General features: G+C 52.2%; 1 protein-coding gene across 7 annotated transcripts in view; it reads right to left on the reverse strand.

Annotated features, from left to right (window-relative positions):
* The window catches only part of RREB1 (ras responsive element binding protein 1), a 176,294-nt gene that overhangs the window by 21,057 nt on the left and 136,144 nt on the right, over nucleotides 1-19,093 (reverse strand). For all 7 annotated transcript variants that reach the window (XM_047732956.1, XM_047732955.1, XM_047732958.1 and 4 more), the window contains 3 exons: nucleotides 15,355-15,499; nucleotides 14,698-14,831; nucleotides 318-507 (listed from right to left, as the gene is read on the reverse strand). In XM_047732956.1, the coding sequence (XP_047588912.1) occupies nucleotides 318-507; nucleotides 14,698-14,831; nucleotides 15,355-15,499 (469 nt within the window). The remainder of the gene's footprint in view (nucleotides 1-317; nucleotides 508-14,697; nucleotides 14,832-15,354; nucleotides 15,500-19,093) is intronic.

Genomic DNA, 19,093 nt, shown 5'->3' on the forward strand with positions numbered 1-19,093 from the left:
AACTTTAAATCCAAATGCCCCAGGAATGGGCAAAAAGCACAGGTGAGCTAGACACATACAAATTAATAAGAAATTCAATGCAAAACAGAAGCCCACCTATCCCTCTCAGCTCAATGACCCACCCACTGAAGACTGAAAGGATCAAGCTGAATTTCAAGAAAAAGGTTGTGATAAAAAAAGAAAAAGACAAAACCCAACTGACAACGTTTTAAGGAAGGAAAGCGTCAGGGTGCGGGGGCGGGGGGGGGGGGGGGTGTGGCTAGTCCAAAGACACGCCCATGGAGGTGGCTGCTGGGTCCACAGGCAGAGCAAAATACCTGAGAAATTCGAGGAAACTTCCGACAGGAGAAGTCAGTGAATCCTAAGTCATGGAAGCCAGCAGGAATGGAAGGGTTGTTCTGAATGAAAGGCCTTCCCATCGCGTCCCTGGGAAGCTGTTTGTGGACAAGTGCGTTGTGGCGCAGCAATCCTCGGTGTGTTCGAAAGGTAACGCAGCAAATGTCACATCTGGCAGAAAAGAGGGACAGGATATGAGGGAGCAGCCAAGTCCGAGTCTCCACTTGCCCGGTAGTGTATTATGGTATTTTTTTGTTGCTTCATTTCAACAGAAGTAAAAATAATACGACATCAAGGAGCTACTCTGTTCGTGGTTAGGACCAAGAAAACTCTTCCTCTAAAAAAAATGGTATTTTACCAATTTCTGCAGACAAAGTGATCATTTGAAAGGCTTTGCTCCCTCCCTCGACTCAATGGATTCTAATTATCATAAATGTTTAAAAGTCAAATAGCATACATTTGCATAGAATCTAGAACACCCCTGTCTCTGACGGGATGAAATGATCAGGATGAAATGATAATCAAATGTTCCGAGTGAATTCATAGCATGCGACAGTGACTACGTATTCAATTCTGATATTATTACCAACATTATCTGAAAAACAATCGTGCCTCCTAGATTCGGAGCCAGGCATCCTGCAGGGGCATGAAGCACGCCCCTGGTACGCGGGTGGGTATCCTGACTTTCATTGTATCGATGATAACACCGAGGTTCTTAAAAACCTTACACAACGTGGCCGAGGTCATACGGCCAAGTACGGAGCAAAGATAAAATATGAACCTCGTTCGTCCTCCCGCCCACACCTGCTATGATACTGTCGCCTTTTCCTTGAAAGACTCCCACGGATGCAGTCCATCTAAAGGTCAGTACCCTCCACTTCAGAGATAACCTACACCTTAAGTGTCCTGGGCCACACAGATGTGAAACAAACTACTTTATTATTATTGCTTACTTTTATTTTTTTAGAGGGGAAGTGGGGACAGGGAGAGAGAGACAGAGGGAAGTGGGGGGGGGCAGAGAAAGAGGAAAAAGAGAAAATCTTTTTTTTTTTTTTTAAGATTGTATTTATTTATTTGACAGAGAGAGAGACCACAAGCAGGCAGAGTCAGGCAGAGAGAGGGGGAAGCAGGCTCCCTGCTGAGCAGAAAGCCTGATACAGGGCTCAATCTCAGGACCCTGAGATCATGACCTGAGCCGAAGGCAGAGGCCCAACCCACTGAGCCACCCAGGCGCCCTGAAAGAGAGAAAATCTTGAGCAGGTTCCATGCCCAGCATGGAGCCTGATGCAGGGCCTGATCTCACAATCCTGAGCCGAAATTAAGAGTCTCGCTGAACTGACTGAGCCAGCCAGGTGGCCCCAATTGCATTTTATGACGCTTCCTCCACTCTCCACACCAGTGTCACCACCATCTGAGTCTTCACTGAGAACCATCCTGACAACAACCCGATCATCAACAACCCCTAGACCAGTAAGGAATACAGTAGCCACCCCAACCACACGTGACTACCTAAATTAATTAAAATTTCCTCAATCACATTACTCTCACTTCAACAGTGGCCTCAGGTAGCGCTGACCTAACACACTTGTGTGTTTCTATGACCGCAGAAAGTTCTGGTGGACGGGGCTGTGGGCCTAGCACCTTTCCAAGTATTTGCGTGTACACACGTATTTGTCTCTCACAAAGCCCCTGAAGCAGGTGCTGTTAGCGCTTCACAGGAAGGCACATGCGACATCTAGCGGTACGGTGACCCGCCCGAGTTTACACCACACAGACCTTATCGGGAACTTCCTTTGCTCTGAAATTCTTCTCTGTTAAAAAAGAGACAGTAAATCACCCGGGAAGCAGCTGAGCTCCTTTCCTCTCGTGCTGAAAGAAAGAGGTGCCAAATATGTTCGAGTCTACTGTCCTTATCACACCGTGGCAGGCCATGGCAAGCGAGGTCCTATTGTGTGTCAGCCTCTCCCTTCTCCTGGGCCACCCCGGCCGCATCTCACCATGCGATTCCTGTCATCATTCCATTAAATTTAGAATCCCGGGTTCCTTCAGGATGACTTTTGTGTTTTGAGTGGCTCATGGGAACTCGATGTGACGAAGGCTCGAGGGAAAGCAGGGACACAGAGAACCCGGGCTACTTTTAGGTACCGACACTTCTCACAGCTGTGGGCCCACACGGCGCCGCTTCCTCCTCCCTCCCTGGCCCTGATCCCCGGGAACTCATCACAGGCACGTGGCCCATGTTCAGGGTGGCCCCCCAACTAAAGGGAACCCTGGCCAAAGTACCCAGAGGGCTACGCTGTGAGGAAGTGAAGGAGGGAAAGCAGCCTGGCTGCAGCTGCCCAAGTGACAGTTTCATCAAGGGCCACGTGGCCCGTGTGGAGGGGCTGTGACCCCGAGGCCCCGCGGCAGCTCTGTCCTGTCCTGCTGCCATGGAAACAACACTGCTCTCTTCCACCACACGGACTTCAGTCCCCCTAGACTTAAAAGTTCAACTGCACACTCCTTGTTGTCACCACCCCAGCAGTCAGCTGGAAGCCATCCCCCAACCTGGAGAGAAATGTCAGGACTGGGGACATTTGACGCTGACCAGACAGTGGGTGATAGAAATTGCTGTTACTTTTAAAGTTGTAATATTTTGGTTGTGTGTGTGTGTGTTTTAAGTCCCTTTCCTTTACAGATATGTGATGAGATACTAATAAGTGAAATGTGATGCGTGGGGCTTGTTCTGAAGTTGTCGGGGATGGGGGAAGAGGTGAATCATGATGGGCTAGGAATTCCTGAAACTGGGGTAATGAAGGTTCATCACACTGTGCTATTTGCGCATATGTTTAACACGACCCTAATACACGTAAAAGAGAGTAACACCTAAAAAAAAAAATAAATAAAAAAGGGGAGGAAGAGAAACATCTAATTACAAATAGCCAATGAGAGAGGGCTGATTTCCCATCTGCTTTTTCGGAGCTTCCACAACACTCAAAGCACTATTTGCGGCAGATGTGGATGGGGGGTCCAGTTTACAAAAACCCCAGAAGAGAAGCCCTCAACACTGAGTCTCACTCTGGCATGGGTGAAGGAAGGAGCCTGTTTCCCCAGCAAACCTATGGGACAATCAGACCTCTGGGAAAAAAGGCGGACGGGGCCGGGGGTTGGAGGAAGGCAGCTGTATTAATGCGCAGGCAGAGCGAGCCACACTCAGCGTGCTGGGTGGTCAAGGCTGTGGCCTCACTTGGCGTGGCCTGTTGTGAACTGGAGATGGTTCCGATTTTCTCTTTCCCTGCCTTTTCCCCTCTGTCCTGGCTTGGCCAGAGGAAGGTGAGGTTTGGGAAGCTGCAGGAAACGGGAGCTGGTCTGTGCCTTCCGTGGAAGGTGAGAACAAGAGGAGGTGATGAAGTCGAAGGCAGGCTCTGAGGGCTGCCCCTCGTGGGCACCTTGCCCCTGAGGTCTGCACTTGCTCTTTCCAAATTAATAGTGAGCACTGACTACGTACATTTTGTGTAGGACATTTGGAGAGCATTTTGTTTATTTATTTTTAAAGACTTTATTTATTTATTTGACAGAGAGTGAGCACAAGCAGGGAGAGCAGCAGGCAGAGGAAGACAGAGAAGTACACTCCCCGCTGAGCAGGGAGCCAGATGTGGGACTCGATCCCAGGACCCCAGGATCATGACCTGAGCCAAAGGCAGCCGCTTCACCCACTCAGTCACCCAGATGCCCCTTGCAGGGTGTCTGAAACTCATCTTACTGGTGTCAGGTGCTGTCCTGTCCCCAATGCTGCGGAATCACAACAAATACCTGAGCTCATTCATCCTAATAACCCCAGACACAGACAGCGCTAGTAAGAGTCAAGGAGTGTGAGTGTGTGATCCATCAGCCATACCAGGGGGCTGGCTCCGCGACCTCCCAAGACAGCAGGGGTTACTGCACCTCCTGGAGGAGGAGCTTACCGACAAAGTCAGGGAATGGGCTTGGGTGGGGCGTGCATTAAAAAGAAGCCACGAGGGGCGCCTGGGTGGCTCAGTGGTTTAAAGCCTCTGCCTTGGGCTCAGGTTATGATCTCAGGGTCCTGGGATCAAGCCCCGTGTTGGGCTCTCTGCTCCGCAGGGAGCCTGCTTCCCTTGCTCTCTCTCTGCCTGCCTCTCTGCCTACTTGTAATCTCTGTCAAATAAATAAATAAAATTTTAAAGAAAAAAAAAGTTTAAAATAAAAAAAAATAAAAAAAGAAGCCACGTGGACGTGAACTATTTTCTCTAACCCTAAAACACACACAGCCGACCCTCGCTATGGGCAGATTCTGTACCCGTCCATTTGCCGACTTGCTATGACGTACTTGTACCCCCGCACCGTGCCTGCCCGGCATCCAGGGACACGCACAGCGAGCGGGGAATGCTGCGTCGCCCGGCGCGCGCTCCCAGCTGCGGCTGAAGGAGGCCACGCCGCCCGCCGTCTCGCCGCAGCTCCTATTACAAACCAGTGTCCCTTCTACAGTCTACGCAGGGCCATAGTTCCAGCCTTTCTGTGCTTTCTGCCGGTGAGACCGTGGTTTGAGACGGCTCCAAGCACAGCGCCGAACCCCGTGCGTGAGCGCGAGGAGCTTCGATGTGCGGCTGGTAGGAAGTGCGCGTGTCACACGAGCTCTGTTCAAGCGAGTTTCGGCGCCGGGGGGCGGGGGGACGTCACTGTTCTACCGTCAGTGCCATTTATCAACTAAGATTTCTTTAAACAGAAACAAACGTAAAACCAGAGTCTGTGTTGATTAGGTGATGAAAATGTAGCAAGGGTTCCCAAGAAAATAACCCTGTTTCCTCTAGGAACGACGGTTTCCTATTCACTAATTCTGTGTTGCTGCAATCCCTGGGGACAGAACGACTTAGAGTAACAGTAAGTGACCGCAGGTTCACTCCCCGAGGGCTTACACTGGACTCTCACAGCACTGAGAGCAGATCCACGTCCGGGTCACTGCATGGACATCTTTATTTGCAGTTTTACACTGCGTGTGTTCGTTTGTTTTTAAGATTTTTATTTGAGAGAAAGAGAGCACAAGCAGGGAGGGGGAAAGGCAGGCAGAGAGAGAAGCGGGCTCCCTGCTGAGCAGAGAGCCCGATGCGGGACTCGATCCCCAGACCCTGAGATCATGACCTGAGCCAAAGGCAGATGCTTAACCCACTGAGCCACCCCGGTGTCCCGATAAAGAAAGTTCCTCTTATTTTTCTCTTGTACCCTAGAGACCTTTCGGAACACCATCCCCGAGTCTACTGCACTAGTGCACAGCTGGCTGGCTAGTAAGACGACTCAGGGTGAGGGGTGTCACGAGTCAGTGTTCTGAGAGGGAGGAGAGCATCTCATGCTAGGGCAATGAGAGCTGACGGCAGCTATCGTAGCCACAAGTTCTTAATGACACAGAGTTTCCTTCACTTCTCTCTAACATGTCTGTCCCCCTCCATTCTCTCGTTCATCTTCAAACCCCTCCCGTTTCTGGCACCCAGGAGAATTTCACTCATAGTAGGTGCTCAGTAAACACACGGCTGCATTAACCAGCACCAGCCACAAGCTGTGTGTGTGCCCCCTGGAAGGCAGCTGGGGAACAGTGTGGGATGGGCTCAGGGACCAGAGACAGTGGGAGGGGAAGTGGAGGTTGTGCAAATCTTGGACAACTTCATTTCATCTGTATTTTGATTGCCTGCTGGGCAATTTCCCAAACAGGCCTGAGATAGGAATCGCTCCCTCCATGACCTCCTTACTATATAGTGAGAATTAAGTGACAGGTCCTCAAATCTGTCCTCAAATCTCCCAGGCCTGGGAGAGCTCTTCCCCAGTCTTCTCTGGGCCCCTGACTGCTCCCCTATCTGTAACATGGGGATTCTTAGAGTTATGGTCAGCGACGGAGAATAAAATGCTTGGAAAACTACAAGGGGCTACTCCAAACTTAACCATGAGCATGTACTGCTCGGAACAAAAACCATCAGGAATAGCCCATTTCCTGGCCATGAGAGCAAACATGAAAACACAGGGAAAATGAATTTTAATTTCGAAAGGATGTGTTCTCTCTCTTCATTCTCAAGAACTTTACCACAGTCTCCACTGTTTCTGTTTCATCTTGAGACGCACGGGAGAAATGTGCGTTCTTTCTGGTCGCCCTCTGTCACGCGCCACCTGCTTCCCTGCACCACCCCACACCCCTATCCCCATCCTTGGTGCTGGGGCCACAGCTCAGAAGAGAAGCGCATGCTATCCTGGCCTGCACATGCCCTCAGAGCCTCCTAATAAAATCTAAATGAGGCCCAGAGCCACAGCTTCACGCCTCTCCATTCCTGGGATTCAATCAATGTGTTCCTATTTCGCTTCTGAAAAGCTGCAGAATGTCATCTCATAAGCTGCTCCAAAGTGGTGGTGGTGGGGTGGGGGATAAAGACTTGCTTTGAAACCAGAAGCACAGTGCAGGGATGGTTACAAGGAAGAAAATGAAATGCCACAGAAAAATGCTGCTTCCCATCTCCCGCTCGGCACCTGCTGGCAGACCTTAAATAAAACCAGTGTGGAAAACCATCACCCAGAAATGTTGGGCAGGCTTTGTCAGCCAGAGACACTCCGGTTCAACCAGCCTTCCCAAGGCCCGGGGAAGAATACTTTGCAACTGTTTCTAAAGAGCTCTTCAAGGACAATGGAGATCATTGTTCATCTGTGGGCAAGCTGCTCCCTGCGGGCCCTGACCTAGGGGTGTTTGCTAACCTCACTTGGGCTTGTCAGTCTTCATGAAGACCACGGCTATGGGTCAGGTGGGCCCCACTGCTCTCCCCTCCCCCCTGGGCTTTTGGGATCTCTCCAGCCTGCCCCGATGCCAGCCGCTCCAGGGACCCATGGGCGGGACCACTGCAGGACATGCAGAAGGAGCAGGACCTCACTTTAGAAGCCGTGGGACCGCGGAGCGCTGGAGGACGATTGCATCTTGCCTGTGAACCTAAGAGTGTGCCAGAGGGAAATCTTACAAACACAAGAGATTGCTTTCTGATACTGAGGCAATGCAAGAGGAGGGCAACTTTCCCACATGGAGAACTTCACTGTCAGTTAAGATCAGTGCATTTGGGGGAAAGCGTTAAACTAGTGAATGCTAGCCATGGGGTTTACAGATGCCAACAGAACTCTTCTAAAAAAACAAAACCTTTTTTTTTTTTTTTCCTTTTTACATCACCTACTGATGTAAATTACTCGAAGGAAAACAAAAATTCATCAGCGGGAAACTCTCTGAAGACAAGGTGAGGTTACAAATCAAACACAGGGATGAATACTACCAGGGACATTTGGCTTGTCCTCAACTTACACACACACACCTGTGTATGCATGAGCTCCAAATCATTCTGCTCACAGAAACAGTGTTTCCGGACCCCAAGACAGTCCACCAGAGCCTATTTCACCCAGAAAACACCTGAATTCCAGCACATGTTAGGAATGCTTCTAGCAGAAAGAAAACTTCATTTAGAGTCCTGGAGATCTTACCATGCCCCCCCACCCCCCCGCCATGTGACATCCCAGCCTCCCACAGAGCTGGCTTGGTCACAGCGGATCCTGTTACGGGGCCCGGGGCTCTGCAGTTGGGTTAGGGGTGGGTGGGAAGGCAGGAGGGATGGTCTTGGGGCATGCAGTCAGGGCTATCCTAACAGCAAAGGGGCGAAGCGGCTACCTGCAGGTTATCTGCCCCCCACCCCCCGCCTCTCTTAGCACTGCCTGCAGTGTCACCGAAAGGGTATGGGTAGGTGTGAAGCACAGATAGGAGAGGCCTGGGGTGGTGGTGTCAGAGGAGGGAAATGCCTCCCAGCAGCATGCAGGGGGAATGAGCCGAGTTTCTACTGCGGTCCCTGTGGCTAGAGGGACACACCACCACCACCAATAAATACACTTTATCCACAGTCCTTGCTGTCCCTTCTGCAGAAATTAAACAAAATCACACAGCAGATGGGCCCCAGATTTGACGTGGGCTGGCCTGGAAGAGAAGCCCAGTTCTCACAGGCACGGGGACCTACGCTGGTGCTGAAGCCACAGAGAGACCCTACCCCGCCGGCCGCGGCTCAGCCTCCGCCGCTGGCTGTCACAGGCCCACGGACAAGGGCAAGGGCGGGAAGAAGCCAGCTCCAGCCCGTCAAGGGGATCCTCTCCTTCCTTAGCTGAGGGCTCTGTCCTTTCAACTCTCGAAGGACCTGAGTGACAATGAATGATGTCCCTACGCGTACCCAGATCCACCACTAGTCTTCAAAAGACAAAAGTTAAAATTTTAAACTCGCGAATCGAGGGCAGACGCATGCGTCCCATAGCGCGCCTGTGACAATGGGACCAGGCACCGGGTATCAGTTCTCTTATAACCAGTGCCCTGGTGAGAAGACGCTGCATCCTTCACATCCTCCCTTCTCACTGATTTCTCCTAAGAGAACTACAGAACCCTGCGCTGGGGCGGAAACACGCACTGGGACGAATGTGCTCTTCCTGTCGGAGCACGTAGGGGTGCAGGGGGTGAGGGTCCACGGAAGCCTGGCACAAAGCCAGCACTTCTGAAGGCTCAAAGGAGAGCGAACAGTTACCCTACCAGGAACCACCATCACCCTTCGGGACACCAGCCCTGCAATGAGGCATGTGTCCCCAGCGATAGGAGTGGGTTTCCCAGACAGCCTTCCCAGAGGACCTAAGATGGGAAGGAAGCCTGCGAACACATCCAAGATGGAGAGTCAAGCCCAGGGAAACCTGAAGGCAAAGTTATGAGCAATGGGCTTTACTGAAGCGGGAAAGCAAGGCCACCAAAAGGCTTTAAAATGAAAACCTTGTGGCTAAACAGATTTGGGGATTATGAGCTCCTCCCAGTGTGTGCCACAGTCCTACTGTACTCATCTGGTGACCTCAGCGCTCCAGAACAAGAAGAAAACTCGGACGTCCACGGAAAAGCTTAAGAGCAGACCGAAGAAAGAACCAGAACCTTCCCGTCAGGTGCCTCACCTTTATGGCCAAGTCATATCCACCAGGATGGCAGTTAAGGGGCAGGGGACCTCCATCAAGAACAGTTTTTATACAAATTATATATATTTTCCTACGCTAAACATATTTAATTTTTGAAAGCCTGCTTTGGCAAATTTCAGACATTAGGAAACATCCCTTTAGAACCTCCGGTTTCCCTAAACATCTAAGAAAATGATGTGTGGTTCTACTATTTAAAAGCTATCCAGCCCCTTCAAGCTTCTAACTATCCAGCGTTCACAGCTGGATTACAAAATGCGGTGGGCATGACTCAAACCAAATTTAAACAGTCCTTCTGCTTCCCAACCTTTACAGAAGCAAAGCTAGATGAAAGGGGCTGTTGATGACAAGGAGGACTCAAGGGCAGACAGCTTTCATGTTCTCTTGTCAAATACAAAGTACCTGGGAGAAGACCCTGAATGGGACGCCTCAGTTTCCCTGCAATAGGATACCCATCCGAGGACTGCACTACTCCCTTCCTCCTCACCACAGTCCACAGATGCATTTTCCAGCCGGGGAACCAGCCTTGGCTTGCCTGGGGGCCAGGGACACACTAGGCGGCCGGCTGGGATGGGGCTGGCCGGCAGAACCCTGACTCCACGACTCTGTTCAGAGGACAATGACTGGCAGATGCCCAGCTCCTTCTCCAACCCACGACACACTCTTAATGGCTGGACACCAGACAGTGGCTCACACTCCTACTCCCTGAGCAGCCAGCGGGCCGGGCCCCTGTCATCAGAACCCGGGAGATACCTTCCCGGGAAAGCTGAGCTCACCGGGCTACTTCCTTGAGATACTGAATTTCTTGCTCATTACAGTGTTTTAATCCAGAGACTGACATTCCTTTTTTAAAGAGATTTCATGCTTCATTTTTCTCCTGCTCGGTCTCCAGAGGCAGAAAGGGGTAAGTGCAAACAACCTCTCCTGGGAGCCCCACCCGGCTCAGACATTCCTGCCCTGGTGCCCACCCTCCCCTCCCCTCCCCTCCCATCCCAGCCCGAGAACTGACATCCAACAGCTGCACTAATCTCTCCCAGTTGCTGGGAGCAACAGTGAGGGCCTGTGACAGGGCCCTGGACGATGGCGGGCGGCAGCTTGCCCTCCCCACGCCCAGGAATCCACCCGACTGCACACCGCGTCCCGACACCCTGGCCAGACTGTTCAACCAACCAGTGTGGCGTGAAGTCGGGCAGGTCTGAGTCACTTCACATCGGGCAGGCTGGGGTGAGCACAGAAGCTGGGGGCCACCTTGGCTCTCAACAGCCTGAGCCCCGGGAGAGGCCCTCGGGCAGGGAGGAAAGGGGACATCCTGACAATGGTGTCTCCAACTTCCAGGTTGGCGGTGGGGGCAAGGGGGCAACAATGACGACACCACACACAGACAGAGACACACACACACACGCACACACACACACACGTGTGCATCCCCCCCCCCCCCCGCCCTTTTTTAGCTCCCAACACTGTTTCAAAGCTGCCTCCACCTGGCCAAGCCACAGATGGCTGGGACTCTTCGATACAAGATGCTAATGACTATTTTTTATATTCTTTCCTTATCTCTAGGATGACACTTAAGTGTGGGACCAATAGCATGTCAGTTAGTCTGAGAGGCTCCCTGCAGGTGATAGGGTGTGCAGGGAGGGGTACAGCAAAGGGAGCCAGACATTCCTTGGAACACTTGACAATGCAGAAGAAAGAAGCTTCTGGTACCTCGCTCCACCACCAGGACGGGGGGTGGCCTTTGGCCTGGCCCGCACGCCTGTGACAACACGCACCCTCACTGTGCAGGACAGGCCCACCCACAGCAGGGAGGCTGTACCCTCGAGAGCTCACTCGTGTTCCCCGAAGACTAATTCCTGACCTAGATTCCACACAACTGAGATCAAGTTGATCAGATGGAGGACAGCCTCCACCTGGAGGAAACCGTGAGGTACCACCCCAGCTCGTCACGTGGAAAACGTCAAGGGAAGCTTTACACTGACTGCTCAGGCTCCCTCTGCAAACCGTGTCCTTCCTGGCCCCGAACCTGTCCCTTTCGCCGTGTTTCATAACTGCCCATTTCCTTGTTTTCTGACTAGCCCTCGAGGGGCCCTGTCTCCAACATCACTGTTTTTTCCCTTCAAGTCTGGTGAAGTGCCTGACACACAGCGCTCAATCATTTGGATCCATTTTAATGGAAATAATCTAAAAATTATTTATTATCTGTCCTTTCATCAAGAAGCCATGTAACATCAGACAATAACTTTTGCTGAATTCCACCCTCAGCAGCAGCCCCAGAGCCACGTAACCAGCCAGCTGTCACCCCTCCTGGCCCAGCACCCCCCCCCAACCCTGCTAGCCTGAGACAAGTCATTCACACGCAAGACCAGGGGCCTCTCCAGGCACCTCCTACCCCCGCTGTAGGCGGGCTTGTCCTGGCCTGCGTCTGTGCGGTGGGCTCTGCACACCTGAATCGTGGCTGGCTCAGACTCAGAGGGGCCATGACTGTACCCCACGCCCGGACTGTATGTAGCCAGGAATGCAAAACACATCACCGACAGTTTTTACACCGATTGTACGTTGACACTGTATTTTTGGTATTGTTGCTACGAGCATGATCACTTCTGCCTATTTCTTTTTCTTTTTTAAAAAGTGACCAGTAGAACATTTAAAACACTTTGCCCATCAACGTCTGATTCCAAATGCCGGCTCTCTGCCACTCCCCCTTGTCTAGGAGGCTGCGGATTTAGTGCTGGTCATGTCAGGGCCCAAGCAACACCCGGCATGACGAGCTACAGCCACCACGAGCAGCTTCCTGCCTGCCTTTTGCTCTACACTCAGCTTCGTGAACTTGGAACAGGAATGGGGAACAGACTCGGCGTTTACACCCGTTTGGACTTCCAACACTTTCTATTAAGGGACAATAAGCATCTTGCCAGCTTTGGGGACGGAGAAGGGGGGGTCAGAGCAGGAGAGCGAGAAGCCAACAGCTGTTTTGAGTTATAAACTTTCTGTTTAAGCCGGTAGCATCCCACTGTGGTTCTGCTGCCACTGGGGTTTGCAAATGGAGTCGGTGTCTATTTTAGCTCTGGGTTAACAAGCAGTGTCTCCCACCGGCTCCTGTCACAGTTCACTGGCTGGCTGGGCCCCGCCGGCTCCTGCCTGCCCCCACGGCCTCCTCTGATAGCAGGCTATTATGTGGAACAGCGGAGCAGAGAGGAGAAGAGGGGAATTAACTATGTTCTATAATCAAGTCCCTTTGGTTTCCAGATGCAAGCCCCACCCCACATCGCAGCAGCCACAGTCGGGGAATGGCTGGCTCGCCCCCCACAACGGATGGGCTGCGGGCACAGCATCCAGGGGCTCCAGCAGGGTGGAAGACGGCTGGATGGGGCCGAGTCCCCAGCCCGCTACAACGCTGCTCTGGGCAACCCCTCACAAGACAGAAGCCATCATTCCCGAGCGGGCAAGGAGAATAAGCAGGACTTCACAGTGCATCTGCCTCATCACAGCCTTGGGGACATGGCACGTGAATTACCCACTAAAGCGTGCAGAGCAGGACGAGCAGCATCCAGTGCACTTCCCATCCCAGCCTCGGAGCAGCAAGGCCAGCCTGTCCCTGGGGCAGGTGCTGGTCTGGGAGGCCCTGCTCCAGGGGAAGCCAGCCCCTCATCCAGGCTCGAGCTTCTGCTCTCACTGCTATATGCTGTGCCGCACCGCGCCAGCGGCCCCCATCTCTCTCGCGAGAGTCTGATTATTCTCTCTGTAGGATGGGATTCTCTAGAAGGGGGCAAATGGATTGTTCCTAAGATGGTATGTTATCCCAAGTAAAATAAAACACCCAGAGGAGCTCCAAGACGCACAGTGCGTTCCCTCTCTCTAGTGCCCGGTCACATGGCTGACTGGCAGGGGCGCAGGATGGTGGCTGGGGTCCCACGTGCGATTGTGGGCTGTGCCCACGACTCACCCCGTGAGGCCTCACCTCTGCTTAGCCTCTCAGCTGAGAAAGCCATCTCAACATTCACCACCCACCACAAGCCCACATCCTGGGGATGCTGTGGACATTCACGAGACCAGGAACATTCCCGCATCTCTCAGGACAGGGCCTGCAAAAGGAAGGGCCAAGTGCCTTTTCCTGGTAGACAGAAGGACAGCAGGAATCTAAGGCCTGAAAAGGAACACGGGGATTACGTGGCACGAGGGTCACGGCCAGCTGGTGGAGGTCCCTCGAGAGCAGGGTGGGATCCGGGAGTTCTGACCACCAGCCTCTCCTATGTGGCCAGCAGGCACTTTCCCGAGATGGGGGAGTAATGAAAAGACATTCTGTAGCACCTCAATGGCTCAGCAGTTTAAACCCTTCATACATTCTTTCTTCCCCTAACGGAAAAATGTCCAGCAAACGTGAGGAAGTACAATGCTATCTGATGCGGATTTCATTACAACACGGTGAGGCTTTTCCCCCCATTCTTCACTCCCAAGTCACAACCTAACACATGTCCTGAGAGGGAGAGCGGCCCAGACATCGGTGAGTCTGACAGGCGTCCAGACTCTGCTCCCAAGCTGTCTCCCGAAACCCAGCCCCGCGAGCGTGCATGCGCTTGCCCTGCTCTGGGAGAAGCCTCAGCCGTGCCTCACAGGACACCACCTTCCGATCTGGTCGCTCCCTTGTGGCCCCTGGTTCTTCTTGGTGCTTAAAAACCACGGCAGTAGCCTTTTTAAAAGTGGCAATTCTGCCGAAACCGTGCCAAGCCTGTCTGTCACTAAGAACACAGGACTTGCTGTCCAATGAGAAAGTTCTGCGAGAAGATGGGGAAGGAAAGCCGAGGGGACCCCGTCTGCAGCCCGGCCCTGAGCACCGCTGGAGTCCTTGCACCAGCCACCATCTCTGCCTGGGCAAGGGAAGGAGCCCCAAACCTGGAGCCAGCAACCCAGACCAGCAGAACCTGCACCTCTCGCTGTCTGCCTGTGTCGGGCTTCATGTTCGGTCAACGGTCTTGCAGGAAGCAGAAGCCTTCTTACCCCTAAAGGCTTTTTGTGAGGTTTCTGTGCTACCAGTCTGATCCAGGAGAAACACTAATGAGCAGCTGGTATGCCCTCCTGTCCTTACCACAGGCTCCTGCACGGCTAACAGTCACCTAGGCTGCAATGCCTCTTGCGTCACAGAAAATATGCTTGCTGCCCCCAAAGTCCCCTGTCACAGGGGATGCCCAGTGCACCGGGCCATCACAACTGCTCTGGGAGCCGGGCCTGGCCTGGCCTGTCACCAAACCCAAGTCAAATCCCTTTAGCTCAGTTTGGAGGACGAGGGAGTGAGGATCGGCCCTATGTTTGAGGGCACCGGAACGAAAAAGAGCTTTCCAGATGACAGGTACGTTCCAGCCCCTCTCCTACCTTAGCGGGTTATCTGAGTGGGTCTCCATGTGGGTCTCCAGTCCATACTTGCAAACGAACTCCTTAAAGCATATGGGGCAGTGAAACACTTCATCAGCTTTCTCCAAGTCCCCCGGCTGCCCATCTTCCACCATCTTGGGAGGAAAGGAAAAAAGTGAAGTCATGAGGTCTCCCATACGGGTCTGCTTCAGAAGAGAAGCCCAATACTCAGTCCAGATCTACAGGGAGGCCACGGACCAGTCCTTCATCCATGCAGCAAATCCTCCCCGAACACTTCCATCCCCCACCTTCAACCCACTCATTCAGTCCATCCACGCTTAGGGAGCACCCGGTGTCTGACAGGGACAGAGAACAACAGGAGTCCCTAACAGCATAAGCTTCCCCTCCAGCTGGAGAAACCAAACAGCACAGAGCAATGACACAAGCTCCTCACTTCGCGGGGCGCAGCGTGTGGGGCCCACAGAGGAAGTGCACACGGGGAATGCTTTCCTGCAGACATCTTGCGAAAACAGTGTCGGAAGACACAGGTTAAAAGCGTAGGAGGTCTGCCAAGTCCCCAGACTGTGAGAATAAAGACTAGAGGTATTTCTGCCAGGAGTCCCGTGGTTAGGCACAGCGGCGCGGGTTGGTGAGGGGCGTGGTGGTGGTGGTAAGAACCTTTTTAGCAGGTGCTGGGTCTTCTTTCTCTGACTCAGCATCGTGACTCAGTTTCCTCTTGGAGGGCAGCCGCCTACGCTTCAGTGGGGACGGGGGGGCCGTAGCTGTAGCACTGTTAGGGTCCTTCTCGTGAATCTTCATATGTCTGGAAAGAAACACACACATACACACTGTGATTTGGCAAAAAACTGAATTGGTTGGTTTCTTCTAAATTTTTCCTATTTTTTGTATAATATGTTTAGGTGTTGGTTGAATTTTCTTTAAGACAGACACTACAATTTATACAGTGACCACTCTCTTTTTAAAGCCTTCTATGGGGGCACCTGGGTGGCTCAGTGGGTTAAAGCCTCTGCCTTACGGCTCAGGTCATGGTCCCGGGGTCCTGGGATTGAGCCCCACATTGGGCTCTCTGCTCAGCTGGGAGTCTGCTTCTCCCCTCTCTCTCTGCCTGCCTCTCTGCCTACTTGTGATCTTTATCAAATAAATAAATAAATAAAAATCTTTACAAAAAAAAGTCACTGCTTACCTCTCATTCTCAAAAAAAAAAAAAAAAAAAAAGCCTTCTATGATCTCCCTGAAGCCCTCCACAAAGCTCTCACAGGTGCTATCCAAAAATGTCGCTCAACGCTTTGCTGTCTGTCGGAAGTCATTCTGAATTTCACTGACACCAATGAGATGAAAAAACCATGTGATTGCCTCTTGTACGTATTCAGATGAGAGGTACTACTTCAGGACACACGACTCTACAGGATAAGGGATCCCCAGACACGGCCAGCTCACACATCGAGCAATCACTCTGCACTCGCCCCCAGAACCCACCTCGCACACGCCGGCACTACGTGCTCGCTCTCCTCTGCTTTCGGAGGAGGCACGCTGGGGGTCGAATCTGAGAAGTGCTAACGCAGCCCATGTCTGGAGTGAACCTGAAGGGCTTTCCGTGTTGTTCACGGTGTTACGCGGATTTACAGATGGTGCGAGGAGCGGGGGCAAGGCAATGAGTAAGCTGCACGTCGCGACCCTGACATCTGCAGGGCCAGGAACACATGTGTGAGAAAGCATTACATACAGTCGGTCTGTCTGCTCCACAAAGAAAGCTTAACAGGTGGCCTGATCTAAGTGGCCATACTGGAAAGTTCTAAAGCAAACACCCTAAGAACACGGTCCCAAGGCCCATAAGGAGGGAGAGGTATTACAAAAAGATGGTCATTCTCAATTTCCTTCCTTTGTGACATAAAGGGTTTGGTTTTCCTAATGACAATCGTCATCACCATCATCTTTGGGGTTAAACTGTGCCAGATGTAGGAACAAAGTCCCAGTTTCTTAGAAAGAGCTCTTTCATTGGATTATCTCACTGGGGAAGCACATAGGAAAGGGGAGAGACTGCGAGGCGTTCAGTCCCACTTCCAGGCGGTCTCGTCATACTCCAGAAAGAAGCGTAGCTCAGCTCAGCTCCTTCTTTAGAGGGGAAAGGCCAGGGATGACAAGGCTAAGAAGCCCGTAACTGTCGAGCAGGACAATTCAGGTGCGTGGGCCAATGGTGCAAAGACACAGTTGAGGTAAGGCCTTTCCCCCCGATAATCCTGCCCTGTGCTACCCATGGGTGTGCGGGGCTCAGACCCTGGGCATCTCCTATTCCATTCTACAGACATACTTTAGGAGGCAGAGGGCCCCCACAGCAGCCCTGACGATCTCTGCCCCGGCTCACAAAGCACCAGCCCAGCAAAGCCACCACTGGGTGGGATGTGGCCTTGCCCTGGAGGGGACGGGCCTCAGGCCAAACCTCTGTTCTCCAGGTTGGGGGGCTCGGGGTGGGGAGTGCGGGGGGGTTGGTCAGCGTGGTGGAGCAGGAAAACCGAAAGGGAGAAAATGGAAAAGAACCACAGAGAACCACCAAGCCCATGTCCACCTAATTTTTTGCTGAGATTATCAGGGAAGGGTCCTTTATTACTACTTCTTGGCCATCTAAAGCCCCAGGAAAGGTCTTGGGAACCAAGAGCCTCGTTCTAAGTACCCCTTCTATTCTAAGCTGATCGGGATTTAGAGAACATGACTTACTATCAGTGTTTAGAAGGAAAAAGGAAAAGGCTAGCAAGGCTGATTATTTATTGTATTGCATAGTTCAGTTTTAGAAATGTAAAAATAAAATGTTTTAAAGCACCTAAGAACTGAGGAAGTATGAAAAATACCATGGGATGTAAGTTAGACCAACTCCTCTCAACAAATCACTAAAACATTAAATGAAAGACAAATGCCTTCTCTACGGCCGACAGGTGACCTGTGCCCATGAACATGAGGCCACAAACAACCTCAGAGAACACCGGAAATCCGAGACTGACAGCCAGAAAGGACTCACTCACTCAAGCTACACCTTTATTACCTAGTTCTGGGGTGTGTGATGGAAGCGGTTTCCACAGAGCAGAGGACAAGGAAGGACAGCAGTGAGCACACTGCGAGGACCTGGTGGGGGTTTACGGGTCCTCATGCCCACTCTGCGGACGAGGCTGCGGAAGAGGAGAGGCTGACATGCCCGGGCCCTCACAGCCAGGATGGACCCATGTGTGCCCACTGTTGCGTTTGGGCTCTCCCCCAAGACTGCCTCAAGCCAAGCCTTGGATCTGTGTTCTGGATCACTGGCAGGAACCTCAGGGCTCCAGCTCGACCCCGGACACTTCCTCTCCAAGTGACTATGGTCCAAGGCCTCGCACCTGGTACCAAGCTCTAGCCTGATGTCAAGAGAACGAAAGAGATCATTCTCCACCCTCAGTTCTGCCTCTGTCTTCTTTTGAAAATCTGGGGCTGCCCTTGAGCTGCATCGTTGCTAAAGGCAGGAAAAGGAGACCAGATCAAAGCAGTCTCAGAGGGCTTGGTGGCAAGCACGTCAATGCACTCTAGTTCTCCGGCCAAGCCCTTTGGAGCTTCAGGTTCAAAGCTCCAGCGTGTTGCTCCCTTTTGGGGTTCAATCTCCGACTGGGAGTTCCAGTCTGTCCCTTCGGCAACATGGTGACCAACAGCTGCAGGTTTATGAGCTCAACTCAGTCCAGAGTCCGGCTGCCAGGGTCTGGGAGCCTCAGCTGTTTCTGAAGCTGGATATGATGTGTAGTTGAGACATCGTCTAACCTGGCCCCTTCCATTCTTCCCTGGGCTCCAATAGCAGGAGTGGCAACACTAACTGTCTACTTCCTCCCGAATGCTCACAGGAAGTGGGGCGTGCGACCAAAATGAGCGAGTAATGGCCTCTTCCCCCTCAGAGTGTGGCCAACGCAGACAGGAGGACTGGCGGGGAGGGCAATTCTATCTCTTCTTTAGAAGGCTTGCATCTGTTTTTCTCTCAGGTTTTATTTCAAGGACGAATGCTTCTCGTTTCTACATACCCTAAGCACCCGTACACTCCAGAGAGCCTCAGATCTGGCAGGGAGCTGAGATGCTAGCCAGCCTCCTCCTAGCACAGAAAGCCCCCAGCGCACCAGAGAGATCGGCATTTCATGATGCTCGAATGCTTTTCCATTTTCAACGATGCTAATTACTAGAACCATCTTTTCCGTGTTGAGCCAAAAATCCCATCCTTCCTTTAAATGCGTAGCTGTCCTCAGGGGCAATGTCGAATCAAGTCTACATTCTCTCCTAGAGGGCAGCTCTTCCATTAATTCAAGAGGACTATGGCGTTTCTCCGAAGTTTCTCTTCGCTGAGCTAGACAACTCCAGCTCCTCCAGCCAGCCCCCTCAGGCTCTGCCAAATCAT

The sequence above is a fragment of the Lutra lutra genome, chromosome 6, assembly GCF_902655055.1.
Source record: "Lutra lutra chromosome 6, mLutLut1.2, whole genome shotgun sequence".
In the NCBI taxonomy this organism is placed as follows: domain Eukaryota; kingdom Metazoa; phylum Chordata; class Mammalia; order Carnivora; family Mustelidae; genus Lutra; species Lutra lutra.